We start from the raw sequence: 27682 nt of genomic DNA, 5'->3' as shown, positions 1-27682 counted from the left end.
AGGTGGCAAGGAGGGCTGTAGCCAACTTAAAGCTACTCTGAGGGGCCTCGGATGCAGACATTTGAAGCTACGACTTCCCAGGTTCACATTTGCAAATAGCTGCAGGTATCATCAGGGTTTATCCAAGGAGGAGATATGAGGAATAATTATTCTGCTTAGAAGCACTTTTGAGACAGAGGCCTCTCATTACTGCCATAACCAAAATACATCTAGAGCAGTGGTTCCCAACTTTCTTGGCACCAGGGACTGGTTTCGTGAAAGACAATTTTTTATGGACCTTGGGAGGAGGATATAGTTTCAGTTTCACTCACTTTGCCCACCGCTCACCTCCAGCTGTGCAGCCTGGGGGTTGGGGGCTCCTGATTCAGTGCCTGGGACTAGGCTAGGCTAGTCTGGGCTGGGCTGGGCTGGCTGGGCCTGGGCTGGGCTGGGCTGTGGCTGGGCTGCCCAGACATGCCATCCCCCTCTGGGACCCAGTGGTGGGGAACATTTCCTTTGCTGAAAGATGCACCATGTGCAAGAACTTTTCTGTTCCCCTTTGGATTACTTTAAGGTTTATTTTCATTATTGCTTTAAGTTCTATTTTAATGGGTTTGGATGGTTAATTTTGATGTACCTCATTGCTAATTGGACTGTTCCAAATTAGTGCCTGTGAATTCACTACACATCCATGGAGTAAAAAGGTGGATTAAAAGCATTCTTATACAAGTAATTTAATGACTGATTCCTGAATAAAACATAGTTGCCTGGGGCTTCTGTCTGTGAGAATGAGAAAATGTGTGTTGCAATGCAAAACCCACGACTGACGTGTTTGTGTCTGGTAGTGTCACCTTTCTGACCTTCATTGCAGAGACCCTACACAAGACTCACACCCCTCCCCCTCCCTCTTCAAAAGCTTTCTGCTCATCCCAATCTGTTTGCCCATCTGTCCATCCTGCTAAACATAGAGATAGAACAATAGGGTTGGAAGGGACCCTGCTCAAGCAGGAGACCCTACCCCATTCTGGACAATGGCTGGCCCGGCAGGCCCTGCCTGAGGAAGGACTGCATTCCTGGTCCTTCTTTGTCCCCTAAAGGTCTCTACCGCAGGTGAGGAAGTCAGACAATTCAGTGAAAAGAAAAGTACCTTCCTTGCCAAGTGTTTGCTTGGAACCTGCTGACTAGATCCCTTTGATCCTTTGGCCCCTCTTGACTCAGACTGACTGGTTTGACTGACCTGACTGGCTGTGATGCGGATTCCCTGTCCTAACTGAGTTTTGCCTTCCTTGCCACATCATCACCTCCCCCAAATCTTAAGTGCTGACAGGTGGGGGAGAACGAGACTAGAAACAAAGGCCCAGGCATCTTCACACAAAAAGAAAATGCAAACCAGCTTACCAAAAACAGATCTGCAAATGACAGGTTAGGAATGCAAATTAAAATAAGCAAAAATAAGGTAAGAGAACACCTGTTAGCTCTAGACCAATTCAAACCACTGGGTCCTGACAGATTACTTCCCAGAGTTCTGAAGGAACTGGCAGGTGTGATCTCAGAATCTTTGAATCACGTCTTTCAAAGTTCTTGGAGCACCAGGAAACTACCTGAGGACTGGAAAAAAGCTGATGTGGTTCCCATCTTGAAACAAAGGAAGGGGAGAAATCAGATCCAGGAAATTACAGACCAATCAGCCTGACATCAATACTTGGGAAGATCTTGGAAAAGATAATCAGTCAACAAATTTGCAAACACCTTGAAGCAAACAAAGTTATAACCAGTAGCCAACATGAATTCATCCAAAACACATTATGCCAAAGAAATCTTATTTTATTCTTTAACAAAGTGATTCAATTAGTGGTTCAATGAAATGCTGTGGACATAGTATACTTAGATTTTAGTAAAGCAGTGGTTCCCAAACTTAGCAACTTTAAGACTTGTGGACTTCAATTCAGCTCTGCTGGCTGGAGAATTCTGGGAGTTGAAGTCCACAAGTCTTAAAGTTGCCAAGTTTGGGAACCACTGTAGTAAAGCATTTGATAAAGGGACCACAACCTACTACTTGGCAAGCTAGAAAACCGCATCACCACCAGATGGGTTTGTAATTGACTAACAAATCAAACTCAACAAATAGTTCTTAATGATACTATATCTACATGGAGGGACATAAACAGTCGGATACCACAAGGTTCATCTTAGGCACAAGATAGTAGCTTCATAAATGATCTAGATGAGGGATATAAGGGGAACTCATCAAATCTGCAGATGACACTAAGCTGGCAGGAATCGCCAACATCCCAAAAGACAAGCTCAAGATCCAAAAGGTTCTTGGCAGGCTTGAACACAGAGCCCTATCAAAATAAAATTCAACATAGAGAAAAGTGAATTTCTGTATTACAGGCAAGAAAGACCGACTGTATGGGTGCAGGCTAAGTAAAGTTTGGTTCAATGCCAGTAACTGTGTGAGAAGAATCTTGGAGTCCTAGTGGACAATTGCTTAAATATGAGCCAACATGTGCAGCAGCGCCAAAAAAGCAGCAATCTGCCTTAATAGAGGGATAGAGTCAAGATCACATGAAGTTCTACTACCTCTTACAAGCCTTAATAAGACCACACTTGGAATACTCATCCAGTTCTGGTCACCACAATATTTAAAAAAAGATGTTGAAAGTCTGGGAAGAGTGTAGAGAAGAGCAACAAGAATGATTGGGGCCTGGCAGCTAAAACCTATGAAGAATGGTCACAGGATAGGGTTATGACTAGTCTAATAAAAAGAAGGACTGGGGAGACATGATAGCAATGGTCAAATATTTGAGGGGCTCCTACAAAGACAAGCAGGGGTGTCAAACTATTTTTCAAAGCGCCAAAAGGCAGGACAAGAAACAATGGATGGAAATTAAACCAGGAGAGAAGCAACCTTGAACTAAGGAGAAAATTCCTAATGGTGAGAACAATTAAACAGTGGAACGGCTTGACTCCAGAAGTTGTGGCAGGTTAGAGGGGGTGGGGTGGGGGTGGGGGGTGCTGAAGCTCTATCCTGCCCATGATCTGTTGGCTCTCCACTGTTTTACTCTCTCGTTCATCGCTGTCGCTTGAAGGGCTGGGCTGACAGATGTTTTGAAGAACTTAATGTCCCTTAAAGTTTAAGGCATCCAACTTCATCCAGATGCAGGTTTAGCAACCAGCTTTAAAATAAAAGTTCTTTATTTTTCCAGATTCAGCCATCTGGTTTCTGCTTTGGGTTTTCCTACACGGCTTCCTCCAGGAGCCGTATGGTTATATTTATTTCAGGTACAAAAGGTCCCTGGTTCGAAATTGGGCAGAAACCAATTTATTTTCCTGAAACGTTTACTTCTTCCAAAATCAGCTTCCCAAATCTGTTTAAGAGGAGCTGGTCCTGGGAATTCCCCCCCCCTTTTTTTTAAATAAAATTTTATTTATTAAACAAACAACACACACACACACACACACACAAAAACCCATCATCACATACAGCATGTTGTTTGGTTACAAGTGTTTTTGCATCCATATTCTCGAATAGCATTTACCATCACAGATTTTTCATCTAGTATAACTAAATACCTCATTTTCATTGTACAATATATGTTCAATTATAATTAGTATTATTATTATTTTCCAATAAACCTAATTCCCTTACATTCTTGATTGTCTATTTGATAACAGTATACCTTTATATAATCACAAATCCCAATATAAAAAAAAATTACAAACCATTTATATTTGTATGTCATTATTTTCAATTATGCATAATTCCACCAATCAACTATCGGGTATACTTATGTTCATTATTATCCTTGTACATCATACATTCAAACAGAAATATTATTCCTTCATTTTTCAACAAAGTATTCTAAATAGTCACTACATATATATACCAATTTTTAATTATTCCCTTATTAAAATTATTTATCAACAGCAAGTTATCTTTGTAATATATTCTTAGGGTTATACATTATATCACAGATCCTCTATCAAGTATACATAAAATCATTGTTATATTTATCCATTTTAAAACAAAAAGTTCTATTCAATTCATATATATATGTTTTTCATTGTATCGTTGTTAATCTATTTCACAGCATAATTGTGTTATCATTTAACTCCTTCAGTTAAAACATGAGTAAAACATTTTTCATTTCCAAGTTTTTTCCCCCCAACCACTGATAAAACAAATCCCATATCTTATAAAATTGCTCATCTTCTTTTTCTCTAATTTCAAATGTCAATTTACTCATTTCAGCACAATCCATTATTTTTCGAATAACTTCTTCCTGTTTTGGTATTGTTTCATTTTTCCAGTTTTTTGCAAATATGATTCTGGCTGCTGTTAACACGTTTACAATCAAATATTTTAAGTCTTTGTTATATTCCCAATAAAAAGACCTCTGGTTTAAAGTCTATGTGTTTGTGTATCATTTTCTCCAACCGCGCGGGTCCTGGGTGCTCTGTCCTCACTGCACTCCGAGGGCGCCAGGAAGGGACCCCGGCCACGCTGCGCTCTCTCCCGCCCAGCCCGGCTCGGCGAGCAGAGAGCGGAGGGGTGGCCCACCACGCGCTCCCTGCCCTAAAGAGCCGCTGCCGGCTTTAGGAGTGGTGCCAAGCCGAGCCGCCCTGGGAGAAGCGGCAATGAACCGGTGCTGCGCTCTTGGCCTCTGAATGGGGCACGTCAGGGCTCTCCGTGGGGAAACCCACAGCCACAGGCGGGGAGGTTTCAGCAGCCAGAGATTGAATGAAGAAATCTGGAGGTGCTGATAAAGTAAAGAATTTGGGGCTTGAGATTCTTTCAAATCAATCTTTCTACAGCTGCAATCCTGCATTTCATCTCCATGTCAGTCAGCAAATGCTCCAAAGAGTCACTGAAGGGAAAACAGGTCAACATTATGAACCTTTTCCTTCTACTCTGTGGGAGCTGGTGGTGGAAAGGATTTGATAGCCTCTCATCCCTCTTTTGCATGGCCTGCATCTACTACTGTGTGTAGATGTCCTTATCAATGCTGTTTTCTAGACTCTTTTCTAACAGTTTTTTTTTTGCATTTTTGTGCTGTGCAAATACATTAAAAGGCCACACAACAGAAGGTGTTTTGAACAAATATATTTACTGTACATTTGGAACCTGCATAAAGCCAACATTGCTTAATAGAGATTTCACTTGCTCTAATTTCTCTTGGATTTTTGCTGAAATTCTTCTAAAGATGCAGTTAAATAGCTCGTTGTGTAAAGTTTTTTTTCCCCTTCGTTCAGTCGCGTCCCAATTCTCATGGACTATCTGGACAAGTCCATGCAGTTTTCTTGGCAAGGTTTTTCAGGAGTTGTTTACCATTACCTAAGGGAGACTAGAACTCAGAGTCCCCTGGTTTCTAGCCTGATGCCTCAGCCATGACGCCAAACTTGTTCTCTAAATAAAGTGTAAAAAAGCATAGGGGGTCTCCCTCTCAGCTGACTTAATAGCACAACATTAGAGCTTATTTTGAATGGCTGCCCAATCCGTGCAAATGCAACTAGCAAGGACTTGCACAGATAGGGAGGCTCATCTGGTTCTTCTACTTAGGTTCCCCTTTTTCTAAGACTTCCACCAAGAGAACCTCTTCATCCCCAGCAGGGGTGGGACTCATGGAAACCCGAACAGGATGATTGGGACTCCTGGAGGTCTTCGTCTCTGTTCCACAGTTGTTGGGCTTGGGGGAACCAGCTGGTGAATCATGGCTAGCTGCTGACTTGGGGACAACTGGTGTGGAAGTGGCAGCCTGAAAGAGAAGTCAATCAGATTGGGAATCATATAAGGGGCCTTGATAGGGAAACGGTGCTTGCCTTAAAACTGGGAGAAGCAACATCTTAATCCAGTGGTTCCCAAACTTGGCAACTTTAAGACTTGTGGACTTCAACTCCCAGAATTCTGCTGGCTGGAGAATTCTGGGAGTTGAAGTCCACAAGTCTTAAAGTTGCCAAGTTTGGGAACCACTGTCTTAGTCCAATCTTCTAGATATACAGTAGATCACCCACTTGGTCCCCTGCTCAGCTGACTTTTGAGTTTGGGTTACTTTAATTAAAATGAGATTGACACGGGAACAGGAATGCTCCAGAGCAAAATGTCCATTGAGCAGCAGAAGTATTCCTAGAAGATAAAGTTAACCTCAGCCAGCCCCACAAAAGATTTGCTCCCCAAAACAATTGAGAGGAACAAATGTGGTGGAATCTACCTTAATGGCTGCTGGGGGTAAAGTGAAGAATCATCAGCATCAATGGTTCTTTGGAACTGGCCATGCTCAGCCATTTTGTGAAAAGCACCTGATGTGCACTCCCAATATATGTACCCACCAGCTCCAAATGATGGGAACTTCCTTCTCATCTCACGAAACTCCCCATTCAAGGTTCAGCTAGGATTTCCTCCAGAGTGCCGTGAGCCATTTTACCCATCTTGGTGTCTCCCAGGGGTTTACTGTACAAGCTGCAATTTTCATGACATGCTTGAGCCACGGTTTATAAATGTTTGGCTTGCTGAGCCACAACCATGATTTAAAAGTTGTAGCAGTTAGATCCCTTAATGCAGGGGTCTCCAACCTTGGGAACTTTAAGACTTGTGGACTTCAACCCCCAGAGTTCCTCACCAGCTTTGCTGGCTGAGGAACTCTGAGGGTTGAAGTCCACAAGTCTTTGGAGACCCCTGCCTTAGTGGACCAAGCCAAAGGTGAAGAAGGCTACATGGCTCCAGCCCAGCCCACCCCGGCCTTCCCAGGTAGATTCCCATAATGCTCTCCTCTCGCCAGGCGGCTCAGAGGGGTTCAAGCACACCTGGATTGCCTTCAGCTCCTTCAGTTTCCAGCGGAGGTGAGCCAGTCTGCCTTTGCCCCCCATTCTGCCTGCAGCCACCAGGGCGGCTTGGAAGAGTTTGGGGGTCCCAACCCTGGGAGGGATGATGAGGACCTTCTCTTCTTTGGGCCTGGTGTTGTTCCTCAGCATTCGCCTAGAAGAGAGCAAAAGCACAGAATTGGAAATCGGCCAGATCTGTAAGAATAAGCTGCATGTGTGAATGCAACAGAATGACTGAATATCATGGCCCTTCTCCGATCTTCCTTCAGAGGCTCTTCTTCTAAAAGTCGTGTTTCTGCTTCTTTAAAAGAGTTTTCTTTTAAAGTGGCAAATGGGGGGCTCGGTGTGAGTCCTCAGAATCACTTTAGATAGTGAGATGTGTGGCACATTTAATTAATTCTTTAATTAATGAAAAGCATTGTGCAGTGTCTGCAGTGAGAAAAAAATAGGAAGATTGCAAACAGAAGAAACATCTTGTTTCCCACTTAAAATTCTCAGGCCAGAGAGCCATACAGTCAAACCTCCTATGAAAGCTGTGGTTGTCCACAGAATTGTGCCAATCGAGAGCAGCCTTGTCATTTCCATAGAATTGGGGAAATCATCCAAGATATCAAAACATGGATAATTGAAGAAAGTAATTTAAGCACCATCTGAAGTGAATCGTAGCCTCTCACAGTGCTGTCAAACTCTTAAATATGACTCATTCACTACCATTCATATATTGAATCCCTTCCCTGCCATAGTCTGTTAGTCCTTTCTCTGACCAAGAGAGAACCCCCTCCCCAAATTTGTCTTGTTTCATGGCAGGCAGGGGGAACAGAATAAAACCCGAAGGGCTGGATGCCCGTTATCTGAACTGTGTTAGGCAGAGCCATGTATTCTTGGGCAAGGAAGTTATTGCGGGGGGGGGGGGGATAAGGGGTCCTCATGGCAGATTTCTGGGGAAAAACTCAACCCAACCTCTGGAGGAGAGGGGAAGAGAGGAGGGGAAGGCTGGAGGGAAGGGAAAGGTTGAGGAGGGGAGAGGAGACCAGACCACACAAAGCCAGACCAGATTAGGCCCGGCAAGAGAGGGCATATTTCACCACCAACTGATCCTCACCATCACACATCAGCTAGCAAGAGCCTCTCGGAATTGGGCTGCCATAGAAGGGAGAGAAAACTGATTAATCAATTAAAGTAACCCTTTGATCGTCCTGCATCTCACCTAGCTTTCTTCCGCAGCAGCTTTTGGGACTCTGGATAGTGCACCAGAATTTCATTCAAATCCTTCTTATCCAGAATGAAAAGGTTAGTAAATCCATGTGCCACAACATTAGCGGTACGACGATTTCCACCTCCCACAGCTAGTAAACTAATAGAAAAAGCAAAAATACAAACTCAGCAGCCGATTTCTCATCTCCTATTCCACAGAAAGGAACTTCATTCTACCTGCCTCCCCCATATCTTCCAAGACTATCATTCAGTAACAACTAAACAAATGTAAGATTCAGTAATCCCATAGTACGAAACCATTGTGCCAGGCCATAATGCCCATGGCAGCCTCAAGATAACCTGAGCAGGAGGTGGGAAAAGACCATCTTAGATTTGTGTGGAGAAATGGGACTCAGAAGCTTAACCCAGATCTTAAGAGTCTTTGCTGCCGGAGGTGTTCTCAGCCAGGGCTAACCCTTTGCCTCTTGGAAGTCACTCAGGTAGCAAGCTAATAAAGGCTATTTCACCTATTTCATTTCCCTCCGTTTCTCCCTATTTATTCTAGTTACCAAGACTGGTTACCTCCCGGCAAGATTGTTTGAGAGTCGCAGCTTCATTCAAGTATTTATTTTATTAGGTTTATCACCTGCCTTTCTCTACTTGTATAAATGCAGCTTGTAAGTTTAAAAAGCAAACATTAAAATGAACTATTAAAGGTTAAGGGAAAGGACGTGTCTTTGTATTTTTTTGATACTGGAGATATGGGATTAAGTGCACTTTCCTGGGGAGAGCACCTCTTGCACCCCAGGAGGTGAGCCTGTCTACAGAAGGGCTCCTCTGGGAATGGATAGACGCTTCCTCCCACAGCTGATCAAGCTGCTACAATCTCTCATTTTGCCTGGAAAGCCATGGGGAGCATCATCATCATCACGGGTTCCTGGTTATTGCCCCTGTCAAGGGTTGCTCGAGATGAGACCCCTAAAGAACAGTCTGGGGACTTAGATGCTGGGATTGGAAGGGGAGAGTCGGAGGATGGCTGCCCCCTTGCCCACGCTGGACCTGCCACCTCACAGGCTTGTTGCTGTGAAATGCCATTGGGGAAGAAGCTCCACTGGGCCTCAGAGAAAAGGCGGAAGAGAAATGCAGCAGAGGAGAGAAAAGGAACGACCTTATTTCTCCAAACACAGAGCCGGCTTTCAGGGTCACAAGAATAGTTTTCCCATCCGGTCCCCCAAGTACTTGGACTTGTCCAACCTGAATGATGTACATCTCCCGGCCGATCTCTCCCTAAGGAAAGATGAAGGGAAAAAAGAGAAGAATAATTGGGACAACTTTTTCTTTTGAAAATTTTGCACAAATTATTATTATTGTTCATCACAGTCAGCCAGATGTTCAGACTGGATTTGGCATTTTTAACCCCCTAGCAAGTCCTTCCCGAAGACCTGGGATAGACAGATGTGGACGTTTGATGGTGTTACGGATACCGTCGCAGGATGTAAGCCCTTCCGTGTAAAGCTGCCTTTTGCAATTGATGGAAAGTTTGTCAATCCTAATGTTGTTCAAGTGGTGCTCCAGTTGTTTTGGGATTGCGCCCAAGGCACCTATGACTATAGGTGCTACCTTTGCTTTCCTTTGCCACCATCTCGTGATTCAAGGTGACTTTGAGCAGAGTTGCCTTGAAATTACAACTTGTACATCCAAGAAAGTTGCGCTTGCAAAGTGGAACTGCAGTATTGCTGTGGGTTGGGGTAGAGGTTTTAATAAGGGAGGTGTTATCGGAGCAACTTAAGGCTTAAAAAGGCTTAAAGAGACAGGGCAGTCTTAAAGGGAAAGGGCTGAGCTCCCATCCTTCCCAATGGAGGCCCTGGAGAGGTTACCCTATCTATGCCCAGAGGAAAATGTCTGGGTTGAATATTGCCTGACACCAAGACTCCCACTTAGACAGGAAAGGCACTAATTTGCCATCTCTTCATTCTTGTGAATTTAGGGTCAGCAACTAAATATCAAATAATGACCAGCCTATCAGGAAAATGAATAAATGCCCCATATGTGTATATTTGCAGATAATCCTTTATCTGATGTATTTTGTCCTATTTTCATTTGTGACTTCTGATTTTCAGAGGAAAAGGAAGAAATGAATGAGCTCTGCTACTTCTGTTTTGCCATTATTTTAGTTACTGGCTCGAATGCTGCTTTCCTTGACATCTAATAACTAGGAATTGTCTAATGGCTGTGATGATGGCCAACTAGTTTTGGCTACTACAACCCAGCATCTAGTTCCACTGACATTCCCACATTTAAAAGCAAACACCCCGGGAAGAAGGCGGGGCTTAGCAGTGAGAAGATGGAGTTTCAGGCTACTCCTGAAATTCCTCTATACCGAAGGATTTTTGGACGGGTTCTTTGAACTCTAGCTGTCCCGGAGACGACAGTGAAGGTGAGGAGAGACCCAGGACCTCAGAGACACCCGCAAGTCTCTGGGGGGTGGGGTATTAACTCCTCGTGCCAATTCCTTTCTGGATTAGCTGCGTGCTAACTGAAACTGCAGGTTGCCCCTAAGAATGGTAGAAGTGATGTCATCTGGTAAGCTGATTTTATTATCCAAGAGAGACTGTTCGCGTTAAAAACTTAAGCTAACTGAAACCAAAGAATAGGAAAATTTAGCGGCGAATTGGCTTTTTTTAATGGATTTATGGCTGGTGGTTACTTTACTTCTTAAATGCTTCAAGAAACTCCTCGACATCCTCCCCCCTCTGACTCTCCCTAAGTGGATCGTAAAATTTATTTTCTACTAATTAGCCCGTCACGATTCGACATTTTTATTACTTTATTACTTGGCTCTGTTTACAATCAGATAAGATTGCACAGCCTGCAAGAGACTAAGAAAAGTGCTTCGAAGTCTGTGGAAAAAAAAAAAGAGCTTGCAATTTTTAACTGCGACACATCATGGCGTCTCAAAATACCTCTAAGATTTCATTTCAGATTCTTTTTTCCGCATGTAGAGGGCTTTTTGACTCTTATCAAAGGCTGGAAAGAAAATTGGATCATCTGATTTTAAAATATGAAGTAAAAACTGAGATCGTTGAATGTTTAAATGTTCCTGAAATACAAATGGAAAATGTGAGAAATGGTGTCTGGTCTATCTCAGAGGAAGAAAGGAGGGGGGGAGCTATAAAGAAGACTCATTTAAAGAGACAGAGTGCAGGAGGAATGGAAAATCCACCCTTGAGAATTAAAGTTAATTTGGAAAATTTTACAAGCCCAGGACAACATTATTATTTCATCACTGACATTCAGAGTCCAAAGGTGCGAAAATATCTTTGTTTGGATTTGCTTATGAAAACATTTGGTAAATTTATCCAATGCGTGGCAATTGGTTTGAGAAGATTTTGCTATTGGAGAGACACTGGCTGACAGATGGAAGAACGTAATTTAAAATTAGCTAAATCTGATTACCTTAATGTGTAATAGATATAGCTGAATAATGACTGATATGGATAGTAATATATATAATTTGGAACTGGCTGATAGATTGAAGAATACAATTGAAAACTAGCTAAACCTAATTGCTTTTTTTTGTAACAGATATAGTTGAATAATAATTGATATTGATAGTAATGTATATAATGTGGAGTTGATATGATAACTAACAATTGGATATGAGAAAACATCTTTAGATTATACATAAAGAGTATTAACTACAATAATTATCACTATTAAAAAAACTAAATAAAATACATACAATCAAATGTTAATCAATACTGGGAAAATGTTATGATATATGATATAATTAAATATTATGGATGTCCAGCTAAAATAGGACATGAGGATTTGATGATAATAGAGGATTCTACAAATAAGTAAATGATGTTATGGACTAATTCTTTAGCATAGCTAAGGATGAAGGATGTTTAAATAACCATAGGTAATTAAAACTGGAGGTATAATGATGTTGATATGGTAAATATTCGAGTTAAGATATTTGAATTAATATGAGTTAATGGAAGAGAAGCACCAAAGCATGTTGTAACCAGTTGATATACTTCTTTTTTTTTTTTCATAATAGACACCTGTGTTTTGTTTTGTGTTCCTGCCTTGTCTCTTGTCGTTTTTGTCTTTTTTTGTATTATTTTTATTTTTTATTTTTTAATTTAGTTTTTATTTTTTATTTGCCCTTTTTTTTTAATTTTTTCTTTTCCCACCGGTGTGGGCAGGTATTGTTCAAGATTATTACTTTTATTAATATTTCTAAATAATAATTACAGTTAAATGAAAATGGATATATAATAATGCTTGAGTTAATATGAGTTATGTTGGTTGACTGTGGAGGAGATGTACCAAAACTTATCTGTAATTGATTGATACATTTTCTACAGATGTAAAGAAAGAGGCTGTACCTGTTTTAAATTAAAATTAAAAAACATTTAATAAAAAAAAAAAAAAGCAAACACCCCGGAGAACCCTCTTTGTGTCGCCTTCAGTGGCATTATCCCAGAAAAGCCAAACGTGGGGAGCCTGGGATGAAGGGCATCCTCCCCGTGCCTGGAACCTCCCTTACCAGCCTGACTGAGTTGTGCTGCAGGATTGCTCCCTGGTTACCTTTTTGCACACGTAGTCGTTAGGTAAGTACACCACGGATCGCAGCCTCTTCAGCATGTCAAAAATCATTTGCCGATCACAGCCCTGCCCCAAAGGAAGGAAAGAAGGCTTGGACTCTGCTCTTTTGGCCAGCTGAGAAGGAGGAGCCTTGAGTCAGCTGGCAGTACCTGGAAGAGCGGCACTTTGCTCACAATGCTGTAGTTCACGTCGATGGCGATGTCCAGCTTCATCTTTTCGGGCAGCTGAAAGAGCAGCTCGGATTCGTCTGCAAGTGAGGGAGGAGAGAACCGCTTGTCTTCTGGCCTCGGGGTCCAATGGAAGAGAAGGAGCCCTGAGCCTAAAGCCTTCATGTGCCAATAACAAAGACGAAGGCCGGGCTGTTTGTCTCAGTGGCACAATTTAGAAAATGGACTAGAATTTTGCATTGTTGGAGCTTCTGTGCCATTATCGAGGGTGGCATCCCATTACAGGAATCCTGCTACGGATTTCAAAAATCACTGCAGCGAAAACACCCCCCTCCCCCCAGCTGGAAAAGATGATCGACCACTTTTCTAAGCCAGGAAGCTTCCTCAGGATCCTGTGTCACCTGAGGATAAGAAGACATCTTCAAACAGTGGTTCTAACCATACAGAGGAAGAACTGTCTCCAGAACAGGAAAGGGAATGTGTTTTTTAAAAACCAGGGCAGGGGAGTGACTAAAACATACGACGAACGGTTACAGGAACCGGGCAGGGCTAGTCTAGGGAAGAGAAGGACCAGGGGAGATATGAGAGCAGTCTTCCAATATTTGAGGGACTGCCACAGAGAGGAGGGGGTTAAGCTATTCTCCAAAGCACCCAAAGGCCAGACAAGGAAAAATGAACAAGGAGAGATTCAACCTGGAAATAAGAAGGAATTTTACAACAGTGAGAAAAATCAACCAATGGAACAGAAGTTGCCTTCAGAAGTTGTCGGAGCTTCATCATTGGAGGCTTTCAAGAAGAGACTGGACTGCCATCTGTCAGAAATTGTGCAGGGTACCCCTGCTTGGGGGTTGGACTAAATGACCTACAAGGTCCCTTCCAACTCTGCTAATCTGGTTCTCAGGACAAGAACCACTCCTGGACCCCAGGCAGGGATTTCCTGCCTTAGTTGACAATCAGAGCAGCTGGGAAGCCCGTTGGGCAAGACTGGGGAGGAAGGAGAAGACTGCTTTCCCCTCCAGTTCCTGCTCTCAGGGTTTGCTTAAATGCACAGATTTGAGGTTCAAATGCATTTCATGCTATATCTAATCTGCCGCACAGAGTGTTTTCCAGGAAGGATCAAAAAGGCAAGATGGCAGCAACATTACGATGCAAAGAAAAAATGGACAGGACTTACGGTTGCCATGACAGCCACTATCTTGACTTTATATCTCCACTTGTAACCACCAATAATCATAATTACACAACAGAGAAAGACAAAAGAAATCATTTTGACCCTGAAAGTAAGGTACTTACCCAGCATGCCTTGGGAATGCCAAGTATATTCATACCAAGTTTTGATTCTGTTCTGAACCGAACGGGGAATTCTGTACAAAGCCATATATTTTATGGTATTATCCATGCAGCTCCGATAGTACGATTGTCCTGCTGTGGCAGCACCAACAACATCCCTCATCTGTATAGGATTGAAAGAAAAGTGTAAATGGAAGGACATTGTTCCATGTTGCCAACAGTCATGACTCATCTGATGGAATCAAATCCCAAAGGCCTTCAGGGCTGAGATGGAACCATTAGACACACCTGAAAAGCTAAACCTGACAGGCTGAGAATCTGGCTTCTTTTTCTTAGGCTGGGGCACAATATCTGAAGGGCCACTCTTCGTTTAATGATAGTTCAAAGTTATAATGGTCTCAAAAAAGTGATTTATGACCAACACTTAAGACTGTTTCATTCCCCCCCCCCCCCCACAGCAGGTGATCGCAATTGAGGTGCCTGGCAATCACCCTACATTTACGACTGAGGGTCCTGCAGATATGTGATTGCAATTTGCAACCATTTTTGCCAATTTCTGGCCAAAAAAAAAAACCCAATGGAAAAACCTGGATTTGCTCAGTAATTATGCTGATTTGCTTAATATCTGCCATACAAATTGTAAAAAAATCAGGTCCAACTCAACTTATGCCGCCTATGGCTTACAATGAAAATTGGCACTTCCATAGAAACAGTGGTGTGCAGCAAATGAGAAAAGAAGGCAGCAATTTTTGTAACCCAGAGAAGGTGTGAAGTGAGAGCTCACCTGGCCGATCATCACTGAGAAAGCAAAGACACCTGTGAAGTAATTGAGAAGCTGAAAAACGATCTCAAAGATGTTGTGGGGGTCCGGCAGCCCCCCGATGGTGATGAGCGTCTTGACAGCCCAGTAATAACAACGGATGTAACTGTCAAAGACGAAGCACAAGAGATACGCAAAGGTTGCACACGTCTTCCTCCTTGCCCCTTCTCCAGAGACGGCTGCCCGGCTGCCCAAGATGCCTACCTGTTTCCTCTGCCGTCGTAGACCCAGGCAGTGGAGCCAATCCCCTGGAAGGAGGAGGCCCAGTAGTACAAGCAGGAGTTCAGGTGCAGGCTGAAGAGCAGGTAGGCCGTAATCCTTACGACTCTGCCAAAATAATAGCCCTGCTAAGGAGGGGCTGCTAAAGTCCCTGCAGGACCTGAGATTGCCCATGCTCTGCTCCTCTGCTGCTGCTTCCCCATCCCCCCTCTCCCCTCCCCCTGCCCAAGAGGGCACTGGTTGCCCCAGAGAGAATGCAAGAAGCAGGAACCTCAGAAGGTGCCCTTGGGAATCAGGTATGGCTGGAGGGGAGCATCTGCAGAGCCAGGTGCAGCCCGGCTCTTCTCAGCCAGCCAGGAGAGTGAGGTTGCCAGCAAAGGGCAGGCAAAGGGCCAAGATGCCCCACCACCACCACCCCAACTATGCACTCAAAGCTGTGCCTGGCTGCTATGTAAATTGTGCCACACACCCACACACACCCACACACACCCCACAGGCACTGCTTCGATTGCACGTCACAGCTTCCATTTTGACTTTCTGCACTTTGCTCTGCAGACAAATGGGGGGGAGAGTGTGTTTTGAGTCTGGAAGTTGCTCCTGAGAGTTCAGTGCCTTTTCCCTCTTCCTGGGCTTAGGGGGGTCCACCTCCCCTCCCCCTGGTCAGAATGGCAGATCATGACCCTTTCCTTCCAGAGTTACTGTGCGTGCAGTCGCATGATGTTATTGGGGGCGGGGGAGGGTGGTAATGCTCAGAAAGGGATGCAAGAAAACCAGCGACCTCCTTCTCTCGTTTCCCTTTGCACAGTCCTTCCAGTCAGTGCATCCCACCCCACAGCAAGGCCTCCAAGGCAGAGGCCAGGTAGGCTCAGGTACGTGTATAAATATTCAGGCTTTAAAACTGCTCTGGAGTTTATACTCAGGCAGGTCACAGACTGTGCAATCATTTATGCTTCAGCCTATCCATCTCCCAGCAGCTCCTCCAGCCTCCAGGTCAGCCGAGCGTCCCAAGCTATTTCTAGAGGTGGCCCTGCGCAAACTGCCTCATTTATTCTGTCCGAGAAGTCCTGCTTTGAGTTCAGTTCACCTCAGTACACCATGATATTAGTAAGAATGCTGGCCTTTACAGTAGAAACCTCTGCTCTTGGGCTGCCATGTGGCTTGCAACATTGGAAATAAAGCAGACATACAGTTTGAATCCACCATTGTGTGGATTTCGTTGTTGTTGCCATTTCCTTTGGAAAGAGAAGGGCCTGCAGAAGCTGCTGAACTGCACCCTGCCCAGAAGGACAGAATCTCACCTGTAAACATAGGCCTTGCTCAAAATAGCTTCCAGGCGGTTGTTAAACTCAAAGAAGGCCAGGTACTGTGAAAAAGAAATAAAGGTCCCGGTGAGCTCCGGAGGAGATTCTGCCCACAGTTCACCAAGGAAAGGAAAAACCTTCCCCAAGGAAGCAATGGGCGAAGCCTTCGGGGGCAGCATGGCGAGGGACCGATCCCTTGGGAGCTGCTGCTCTGGGTTGATCTCCAGGGTTAAGCCCGCTCCTCCTTTTCCAGCCCTTCCCTAAAGATGCTAATCAGGATGGAGAAGGACTCACCTTTAGGCAGCGAGGCAAGCGCAGGAGAGGATGCACGCCAACCTTGAAGTAGAAGAAATCCAGGGGGAGAAGGCAGAGGGCATCCATCTGAAAGAGAAAGGAGGCCGGAAGCACGGGGCTCTCTGGAATCATCCCACGGACAGAGGCATTCCACCCGGGGGATTCATTTGCAAAGGTTAAACAAAATTGCAAACAAAAATGTATATAGCTGAGGAAATATGCATAATAACATAAATTTTTTTGATCAAAGTTTTTTAAAAATGATCAAGTGCAGTTTTACAAACAAATCAGAAACTGATTTTGAAAAAGATACACTCAGTATCATTCAAAAGGTATCAGGGACCTGATATTCCCAAATTATATATGTATAGTATATACACTTTTACTGCATATACTGTAATGAGAATTCCATTGGTAAACTTTCTATGCCGTTGTTACAAGAGCCACCCAAGCAGATGATATCACTGCTATGACAAAGAATTCAGCGTTCGGAATATTATTTAAAGATCATATGACAGAGAACGCTGTTTCACTCTGGTGGTCATTTTAATTAGGAGTAAATTAAACAAAACACTACACACCTTAAAACGATGGGACTTCAGGTAATTCTTCCTCATGGCTCTCTTATCAGTCTAGAAGAAGAAAGAAAATGCAAAAGAGTTCCACCCGAAACTCGGAAGGGAAACTGAGGCACAGCCAGCAGAATCTCTGTGTCTTGGCATGGAATTTATCTACCTGGCAGTATCAAAGTCTGCTGCTCTCCTGAAGCGTCTTAAGTCTGCAGATTGTTTACACTTGGGGAGGTTACCTCCCCTTTACAGATAGATAGATACCTTATTTTATAAACCTAAAATAAATATCCTGGCTGCATCTTGGGAAAGGCTTAGCGGTCATTGAGATTTTTACAGCCCGGATCTGTTTATTTATGGATGAAGGGCATAAGGGTTCGGGTATCAAGCTCTCAAATCGAGAGTCAGAAGTCAGAAGCCATGGCTTGGCTTGCCGTCTGCCACTTACAATAATATCTCCTTGATGGACAAACTGCAGGCGGACCTGAAAGACGGCGATGTCCAGGAAGTAGATGAAATCACAGAAGTAGTCAATAGCCATCCAGTAATAGACATTCTCAGGTGATTGATATGGGAAAGCCCAGCGGACCGGAATCAGCCAGCAGTTCCAGTTCCACGCCAGGACCACAAGTAAGAGCCACAACACGTACATCAGATCTAGAAGAGGAGGGAAGCCCAGGAGATACTCAGGACCCTCATGCAGCATCCCTCAAATTCCCCTTTCAAACTCCTCAGTGGGAGAGCCACCCTTGCACTCTGCTTGCCCAAGGAGCAAGAGGGAAGAACAACTTTCGGATCAGAGATCAGACAACAGTTGTCACACAGTGCGCCACACAGCCTGTGAAGCAAGTGGGCTAAGAGGTGGAACTAGTCCCCTCAAAGTCAGTTCAGCGTGAATGGGCTGGCAGCTTCAGAAAATGATACAGATGGAGATGATCATCTTGGCCTCCCCATCAAATATGGAACCCAAGATAGAATCAGAAGATTGGAAGGAACCTCAGAGGTCTTCTACTCCAAGCCTCTGCTCAAGGCAGGAGACTTTATGCCATCTCAATCTAACAGTTGTCTCGTCTCTTCTTGAAAACCTCCAGTGATGGAATACCCACAACTGTGGGAGGCAAGCCATTCCATTGGTTAATTGTTCTCACTGTCAGAAAAATTCTCCTTACTTCTAGGTTGGATCTCTTTAACAAGCTTCCATTCAATATTTCTTGTCCTGCCCTCTGATGCTTTAGAGAATAAGTCAACCCACTCCTATCTGTGACTGCCCCTTAAGAATGAAGACAGTTACCATACCTCCCACCAATCCCTCTCTTTGATAGGCTAGAGATCCTAGTTCCCCCAACCGTGAGTATATGATTTGACCTCCAAATCCCTTATCACTGTGTTGGTCTCCTCGGCAACCACTTTCTAGCGTTTCAGGATCATTTTTCTATCACTGGGACCAGATACATTTTATGCAGTATCACAGTATCCCTAGTTATACTGCACTCACTAGTACAAGCGGTACAATTACTTCTCGGCTGGCTTGACGTTTCCCTTTTGCACTGCAAAAGAACTGCCTTGGTTTTTTTGGCAGCTGCAACACATTTCTGGCTCATACTTCAAAGGTGATCTACTGGGACTCCTAAATCTCTCTCATAGTTACTACTTTTGAGCTAGGTATTGCCTATGCATTTGGTATACCCTGCCTAAGTGCAGGACTGACTTTTCTCACTAATGAATTGCATTTTTTGGGATAGGGTCCAGTGTTGAAGTCTGTCAAGATCCTTCTGAATCTTGACTCTATTATTTAAAATGTTAGCTATTCCCAGCTTACACTTGATATCACTTGCAAATTTGATGAGTTCTCCTTCCACCCCCTCATCTAGATAATTTATGAAGACGTTGAAGAGGACTGGGCCCAAGACAAAATCTTGGAGTACCCTTGCATGCTTTCTTCCATGTAGATGCAGTTCCATTAAGAACTACACAAGTGCATTTTTATTTATTTGTTCACTTTCTATGGCCACCCATCTCAGTCAATAATTTTGGGTGGCTTACAATTCAATTAGTTAGCCAACTGTGAATCCATCTGGTGGTGATACTCTCTATCCCAAATTTGTCTATCTTTGGTCTATTTTGTCAAACACCATACTGAGATGTGGAGCTCTCAAGAGAAGCCCTCAACAATCTCTACCATTTGCTTCCAACTTCCTTCAGGGAAGTGTGTTTGGAGCTTAAGAATGGTTAATGGAGCTTACGGATGGTTGTCCACAGTCAGTTTGCAGTTTAATTTATTTAACCTACATTGTAAGAATACCATTGTGGTGGGTTATGAGTATCTCCAATTTTGGGACTATATTTGCAATAAATAAAAATATCACTTGTGAAAGACCCGAAGTGCCTTGCTGTATTTTAAAGGTCCATACAAATTATTTGGCATTTCATAGGATAAGAATTAGCTTGAGTAGACCATCAAGATTCCTGGGGATTTCCAACAGGTCTGCATTCTTCACAGGCACGAAAGGCCCTGAATTTCCCAATTAAACTGATGTATTGCTCATGCCTATGCACAGGAATCTCCTCAGCTAGTGATTTGGTACTAGAAACGGGTTGATGGGATTCAAGGAGAGTTGGTCTTAGTCTATTTGTGGCTATGTAGAGATTCTAGACTGATTCCTCTTTTGACTCTGCCCCCACGTTCTGCACTCTTTCTCCCACCATTCCCTTCACAAAGTCCCTCCTGCTCATTCTCCCCTTCTCTCTCGGAGTTCAGTTGCCTTTTCAGTCCAAAGCCCTCCCTGCTACTTACTGGAGGAAGGGTCAATACTGCTGGGGAACTGGACTTTCCTCATGTGGCAGAGGAAGGGGTGATACTTAAACCTGCAGCAAAGAATTTCGTGGAAACGCCCCTCTCCATCTTCCTCGGCTTTTTTGTCTTTCTCCTCTGAGATTTTCTCTTTGGAAGGAGCTGAGAGAATAAATCAAATTAGTGAAATTGAAACAAAATGTTTTGCCCATTATTTGGAGCCAAATCAATGGTGGGTTTCCATTTTTTTTACTACTGGTTCACTCGTACGCGCGTGTGCTCATGTGCGTGCACGAAGCCTCCCGCCACCACCACTACTGGTTCACCTGATCCGGGCCAAACCGGGAACAACCCACCTCTGAGCCAAATGGAGAGAAAGTTCAGAAACACCCCCTCTAGTAAGAATGGACAATTCATATTGCACAGCTTGCACCTGGCCCTAAATCCTAATTGGCAGCCCCCCCTCCCCCCAATCAACCAGGATTTCTTTTTTCCGGTTAGGGCTGGAATATCTTGTGCCTAAGAGTCCAGGGGGGGTGGAATCTCAAGAATGCTGGAGCTCTTCTGAAACCCGTTTGCTTCATTAGTAAAATAATCTTATCTCTCCTTAAAAACAACAACAACAGAAGGAAGGTTCCGAGGCAGAAGGTGTGGGAGGGCAGGAGACACTGGGCTCACGCACCCCATATCCCAGCATAAAATAAGGGCCTAGTATGCCAACATGCCAACATGCTGCGTTCCCCCTGTGAGCTGAACGTCCCCCCTGCAAACCTCAGGTGGGAGGCCGAGGCTCTCTCGCGGGGCCCTTGGGACACCAGAGTCCCCGCCCTTGCCTCCCGGACTCACTCACAGGCTGCAGGGGTCTCATCCTCGGAGGAGGCGTCGGGGTCCGTCAGCTTCTCTTTGACTTTCTCAGTTCGGGTCCTTGAAGAGCCGCACCCACTCCTGCAGCCGATCGTTTGATGATGGCGCTACTCTGGCTGGCGCTGAGCTGCCCCGTCTGGTGAGCTGTGGAGCAACCGGAAGGGAATCGCGGGGTCCTGGCCTTCGCGAGGGACTCTGAAGGCCTTCAGCTCCCCAGTCCTCTGCTCTCGAGATTTATTCAATGGCTCAGGAAAGCAGCTGGTCCCTCTTTGACCCACACGTGCTCTGGACAGGTTAAAAGGCTGCTAGAAAAGTAACCAAAATAAGGTTTTGGTTGCCTGCATTGTGAGACCTTTCCCGGGATTGGCTGGTAGAAGAAATGGGGCAAGGAGGTGAGTTCTCTGGCAAGACACTGTGCCCTCTCACACCTGGGGGGGCTGGCAGAGGGGGATAAGCAATTTTACAGATGACCTTGCCTTTGGATCGGCTTCTGAGCCTGCTCTGCAAGGCTGGGAGGTTCTACCCAGTTAAAGCTATATCTGATATCTCTCTCTCTCTCTCTCTCTCTCTCTCTCTCTCTCTCTCTCTCTGTTTTACCTGGTGCACTGCCGTCTTTTGAGGCACACCATGTCATTCATCAGCTCCCCCTCAAAGCTGCCCCATAGATGCCTTTGACTGAGGACCAGTGAGAGAAGGCGCCACTTACCAAGGCAAGAGGTGAGAAAAATAAAAATGGGCCAGACTACACCCAGTCTCCCCACCCTCTGGTCATCCCTGGATGGACCCCCAAATATTGACCTCTGACACCTGTCAGTTTTGCTCAGGTTGAGCTTTCTGCAACACTTTATGTAAGGAAGGAAAGGCTGAGTAGTAGTTATGCCTTGTGCAGATTGCCTCCACCTGAGAGACGGGGCCAGTTAGGGGCCCCACAAAAACACAGATTTACCCTGGCTAGTCCATGCAATTGTCTGCAAGCTGGGTTCTCCCTCATGTGAACTATCTAGGCCAGTGGTTCCCAAACTTGGCAACTTTAAGACTTGTGGACTTCAACTCCCAGAATTCTCCAGCCAGCAGAGCTGCAGGAACCACTGATCTAGGCCAATATATTGTTGGCCATTTTGCACCCAGGAGGGATTCCATGCAATGTACCAAGAGGTTGACTCTCTACAGCAGCCTTTAGTTTTCTGTGTCCATCATGGCATAGCAACATCCCTGTCTATGATGGAGGGTTTGAGGCCTTCAAGGAGATAATTTTCTGAAATTTCTGCATATTTTTCCCATAGGCATGTAGAGTACAAAAGTATGGTTTGTGCCCTACCAGAGTGTACCATGGTATTCTAGACTTTCTTGTTTCCAAAACATTATTTTTCTCCATAATTAAATAGACTTCAGTTTTTCTGTATCCTCTGTCAGGCCACTACTGGGCAACTGCAGCATCCCTAGCTATGCCATCCTTACAAGGGCAGTGTGGGATGCTGTCCTGGCAAACCGTCTCACCCAACTACCAGCCCAATCCTGGGTGGGTAAATGATGGGCCATTCACGCGGTCACAGATCCTGGGAGAAGTCCGCGATGTGCTTCAGGAGGATACTTTGGGATGATGATACCTGCTGGGTTCTTCCTGTGGACTGGACTGGTCTGGCCAGGCATTGACTGGGGACAGTCTCAGCTCCTCCACATTTACTTCTTGGGAAGAGGATTTCCTCCTAAGGTGGGGAAAGAATTTGGAAAAACAAAGCACAGCACAGTAATTGCTATACAGTTTCTGAGTACTCAAAGGAATAAGATTAAGATACTGCCCAATAAATGATCCTTTGATAGACCAACTGGAGAAAGAGACTCTTCATTACTCTTTCAAACTGCTCTTCCTATCCATTCATTGCATTAACCAACTAGCATTGACATTTAATGAAGTAATAAAAAAATAGATCAACAAGGCAACTCATGCAGAAAGAAGAAAGGAAACTTTGAAGGATGTACCATAGCTGATTTTAGAGACTAGTTGCAGGACCAAAAATCTGAGTCGGTCGCCCGGACCAGAGGTTGATTCTTGCAAGCATTCAGACTCCTGCTGGAGCCCATCCTCAGGGAGCTTCTCTCTCTCTCTAGGAGAAGATGATGGCTGGTAGTACAGTAAGTCTTTGATTGTTGTTTCTTTGTGCTGCTAGGCCTTCGACTGCTAAGTCCTTGGTCAGTTAGGGATAAATCAGCTCGTTGATAGTCCACAGGAGGGCTGATTTACCACCAGCTTACCAAGGATTTAGGAACCGAGGGTGCACAGCAGTGGTGGGATTCAAAACGTTTTACTACCAGTTCTGTAGGTGTGGCATGGCTTGGTGGGTGTGGCTTGGTAGGAGTGGCAGGGGAAGGTTACTGCAAAGTCCCCGTTTCCTCCCGATGAGCTGGGACTCGAGAGGCAGAGAATAGATTGGGGCGGGGACAGTCAGAGGCGGTATTTGCCGGTTCTCCAAACTACTCAAAATTTCCGCTACTGGTTCTCCAGAACTGGTCAGAACCTGCTGAATGCCACCTCTGGTGCACAGTACAAGGAAACCACAATCAACAATTTGATAAGCGTCCATCAATATCCCAATCAACAACTAAAAGCCACACACAACCAGGCACCACCTAAATGCCACAAATAGAACAGCCCAGTGCACACATCCTGGATATCAAGAGGTTCCCTGTGGATGGGCTCCAGCAGGCATCCAAAAGTTCTGGCCCTGCTGACCAACTCAGATTATCCAGGGACACGTATATTTGCCTTCAGTCACTAGAGACTAGTGGACAAATCCAGGGCTGTGAATAGGAAGGGGAACTAAGAGTAATTTTGCAAAAGGCATCGAAGTACAATTATTATCTTTGCCAGGACAGACAGAATGGTTGTGTGGCAGCTCCATGGCTAAGAAGCACAAGGCAAAAGGACTGCTTATACCAAGGGAAAGGCAGGAAAAAGAAGCAGGGTAATGAAACCAGTCTGGGTACAAGGAGAATCACTCTGTGATGACTGAGGACAAGCAACTTGTTCTATGAGACAGAGGAGATTTCTATCTGTAAAGGCTGAGCCTGCCTGCCAAGGTCAGAAGGCTTGGAGGCCTGTAGGCTAGGGAGAGAGGAAGTGAAATGAAATATGTTCAGAAAAGAGGTATTAGCTGACCATGACCATAAGTTGGAAGAAGCAAAGAGTCTAAACCTCTAGATGTGTCTCTGGTGCCTTTGCAATGCAGTGGGCAATCAGGTTGAGTATAAGACTGCATTCTGGTGTGTAGTCATGTCTGAAACTTTTCTACTAGTCTCATCTACAACAGAATTAAGGGTTAATTATTTGGAGACTCCTGTTTGCTAAGTCCCAATTGGAAGCCTGACGTTATCTAGCTTTACTATGGCAAGGATCCAGGTAGTTTTGCCTAGTTCTAAGGAAATGGTCCTAGAATTTGCTGAATTAGTTCCAGAAACTCCTGACAGGAAGACATATATAATCTAGTAAGGATCTGGTGGGATGGTAGAGGTAGGTAGTTACAGAAGTGTAATTCAGGCCGAGGTCCAGGTTCTCACAGAATACCAAACTCTGTGTAGACACAGGCTTCATACCTCTTGGGAGCCTTTGGCGTAGGTGGCACAGCGAGGGTGTGCAAGCTCTTTGGGGCAGATGGTCGAGCTTGGGAGGCCGGTATTGGCAGCCTGGAAGAGCCAGAATCCACCTTTGGAAACTTCACCGTGGGGTATTTGCCTGTTGGTTGTCCTTGGGCAGGAAAGAAAAGTGAGTTACTGACAATATGGGTTCTTGACCTCAAGCAAATTCCAAAATGCTCAGAAACATGGCTGTAGGTCACAATAAAAAATCTATGGCAGCTTCCTCTGCTTTGCTCAGTTATCCCCTTGTTTCTAGATTGTTTTGTGAAGAAAATTCAAGTCATCTTTTGAAGGCCTCAGAATTTTTATAAAATGTCTGTATAACTCAACATCTAAGGTGGCCAGAAAATGGAAAGAGTTGTGTTAAGAAGTGAAATCAGAAGCTGCTATTATTTTCAGAAGCAAGATATCCCATACGCCATTAGAAGATGCTTCTCTAGAATCTTTTGCCATATATTTACGATTCAGTATTGGTTAACTTATTATTGTTGTTGCTTTTGTCATCCTAGTATCACAAATTCTTATTGAAGTTCTTTCTTAGTTGTCTCAGCCACAATTTTTAGAACTTTTGACCACACTTTGCAAACCCCCATGGTGGCCTGAAAATGTTTTATTTCCAGAGAATGCTAAAGTGACTATTAAATGCAAATTATTAATATAAATAATATTAATGCAATATCAGGGGGTTTCAATTCAATTGTACAAAATGTTTTATTTTTATAGTTATGTACACTGAAGGTGTCATTTAATTTCATTGTTCAAGGTGCTATAAAGTAAACTAAAAACTAAATAACATCTGAATCTTCACATAGATTTAATCTAGGGTTGGAGTGCCTTTCTGAAATTGATCCGTTGGTTTATTTTATTTATTCTTGACATTATTGTAAACAGCTTTCTCACCAGCCTTTCCTTAACTTCTGTCTCAAAGCTACAAACCTTCTGGCTGACAAGGCCCATTGCCCATTCTCAATTTTCAGGAGACCCAAGGGATGGATTCATTCCTGTCCTGCTTTTAATGAATGCCTGCCCCCCAAATTGTGCACATTTCTTCTACATTTTGGAGGCAAAGTACACTGCTCCCTCTGGAAATAACGCCCTATTTGGAACTGAACCCTAAAGATGCAGACACCCCAAAGTGCAGGAAGGTCAGCCAGGAAAGCCGCAAGCACTAAAACTTTGGCAGGTGCTACGTTACCCCCGATGGCCAAGCAGGAAGCTTCTTCCTTCCGAAAACCGGGGTTGCTCAGGCCAGCCTTCGCTTTCCTAGGGACGAGGACAGGGATGTGGGAGGGAGGAGCAGAGCTGTGGTAGCTGGGGACATTGGGCAACTCTTCCACGACGGCTGAGCAGGAAAGGGAGGCATGCAGATGACAGCGCAGCTTCTTGGGCACCAGGCGAACCAGCTCGACAGCGCGGGTTGGCCTGGACATGGCGGCACTAGGGAGCCAGGTGCTTCAGGGCGAGGCTGTGGGGCTGGGAACTGCAAGAAGAAACACACAACCGCCCAGTGAGGAGGGGCGGCACTCCACCCTCAGTGGGGCCCTTCCCTGGCCAAGAGGGGAAGGCGGCCTCCCCTGGGAGCCAAAGAAGGCCCAGCCGGTGGGAACCCAAGAGAATGGTGCCTGGAGCCCCACACCTATTTCTGGTCTGAGGCACCGAGGAGCCCAAATTCAGCACCAAGACAGCCGTTTTCAGAACAGTCTCTGCCGTTAATACTAGCACATGACTCTTTACATGCATCCTTAACTTCCCTCCCAACCACCACCAACCCGCAGGGCAAAATAAAACAAGAAGAAAGGCAGAGGCTGAACTTTGGCCAGTGGAATTTCTGAGGGTGTCACTGGTTTATGACACCCCCTGCAGTCCTCCGAGACCAAATCGTGGGGTTGGGGGATATGAATGGGTTGAAAACATCGCCATGGAAGAGCCTTCATTTTGGTAAGCAAATCTGAAGTATCTGGAGTACCATTCATTTTTATAGTTGTTTAACCCTGGTTTCTAGGCCTCTCCATAAGCTGTGATCAAGAAAGTCAGATGGCAGCTGCTTTGGGGTGATCAGTCTGCCCCCTGGCTTATTATGTGCCAATTGCATTGGCAGAGGGAATGGCTTTTTGAACCAGCCCTGCGGCTTCTGTGCACCAAATGCTGCCCCTTGCCCTCCCTGGGAGAGAACCCAGTGGCCCCCTGCAGCAATTGTGGGTCTGCGGGGCTGCCCTGTACAGAGAGCAGGCAGACCGTCCTGGGTGAGAGGCACAGAACCTGCAAGTGCCACCCCCTCCTTTTCTCTGAAACAAACAACAAACAACATTATTCTAGAGAACATCAACATGGAAAAGCATCCCATCTCCCCAACATAGCAGGGGGTGCTGATTGTTTAACATATGCTATAAAGATTTGGAATAAACTTTTATTCCATGAATTATTTACATAATCGATGATTACTATGCTGTCAATTCGCCCATCAATCACCAAATATGTGCATCCACTACTGGATCTCTACACAGCTTTAGTAAACAATAGTAGAATTCTTAACAACATTTAATTGGCTAAATTCTCACATTACACTAAACCAGTATGTGGTTTGTCTAGCTCAGTGGTAGTTCAACCTGGTCCCTACCGCCACTAGTTGGCGGTTCCAGGCTTTCATGGTGGGCGATAGGAGTTTGCTGTAACTCTGCTTTATAAATTTATAAAAGTTACTTCCCTACTTTATAAATCACCATTACTGTGGAACCGTGGGGCGGTTAGAAATTTTAATACTACCAGAGATACAAAAGTTGGGCGACGTAGGGTATAAAAAGGTTGACTACCCCCTGGTCTAGCTTAACCTTAGCATCTTTTGCAACTTGTCTCTCTTGACTATAAACCATGCTTGTGACTTACCTCTATACTAATCCTCCCAGGTCTCAGTGCTAGAAAGGTTTCATCAACCTTTTCCAAAGAGTCTGAAGCCAAAGGCTTCTGAAGGCCACGTACCAAATGTTCTTCAACAAGGATTGGGAATGTTAATAGCAGCAGTAGTATTCATACAATTTCCTATCATTTCAATTACAGGAAAGCTCATTTCAGTTTAAGAGTTAAGAAGTACTTTCTAACAATCAGAGCCGCTTCATTATTGTGAA

General features: G+C 44.6%; 1 protein-coding gene across 1 annotated transcript; it reads right to left on the bottom strand.

The window, feature by feature from the left end:
• Positions 1 to 5029: 5029 nt before the first annotated feature.
• CNGB1 (cyclic nucleotide gated channel subunit beta 1) lies at positions 5030 to 25990 on the bottom strand. Its single transcript, XM_032230230.1, is given in 20 exon segments — positions 5030 to 5738; positions 6784 to 6955; positions 8009 to 8155; positions 9164 to 9282; positions 12595 to 12678; positions 12762 to 12859; positions 14073 to 14232; positions 14854 to 14995; positions 15094 to 15216; positions 16407 to 16471; positions 16704 to 16790; positions 17285 to 17335; positions 17721 to 17929; positions 20067 to 20225; positions 20914 to 20983; positions 20985 to 21063; positions 21356 to 21364; positions 22535 to 22633; positions 24519 to 24669; positions 25756 to 25990. Coding segments are annotated over 20 exon segments (2463 nt in total). The 3' UTR covers positions 5030 to 5534.
• Positions 25991 to 27682: the final 1692 nt, after the last annotated feature.

The sequence above is a fragment of the Thamnophis elegans genome, chromosome 14 (assembly GCF_009769535.1).
Source record: "Thamnophis elegans isolate rThaEle1 chromosome 14, rThaEle1.pri, whole genome shotgun sequence".
Taxonomy (NCBI): domain Eukaryota; kingdom Metazoa; phylum Chordata; class Lepidosauria; order Squamata; family Colubridae; genus Thamnophis; species Thamnophis elegans.
The sequence above is the reverse complement of the archived record's forward strand: the minus strand, read 5'-3'. Positions and strand labels throughout refer to the sequence as shown.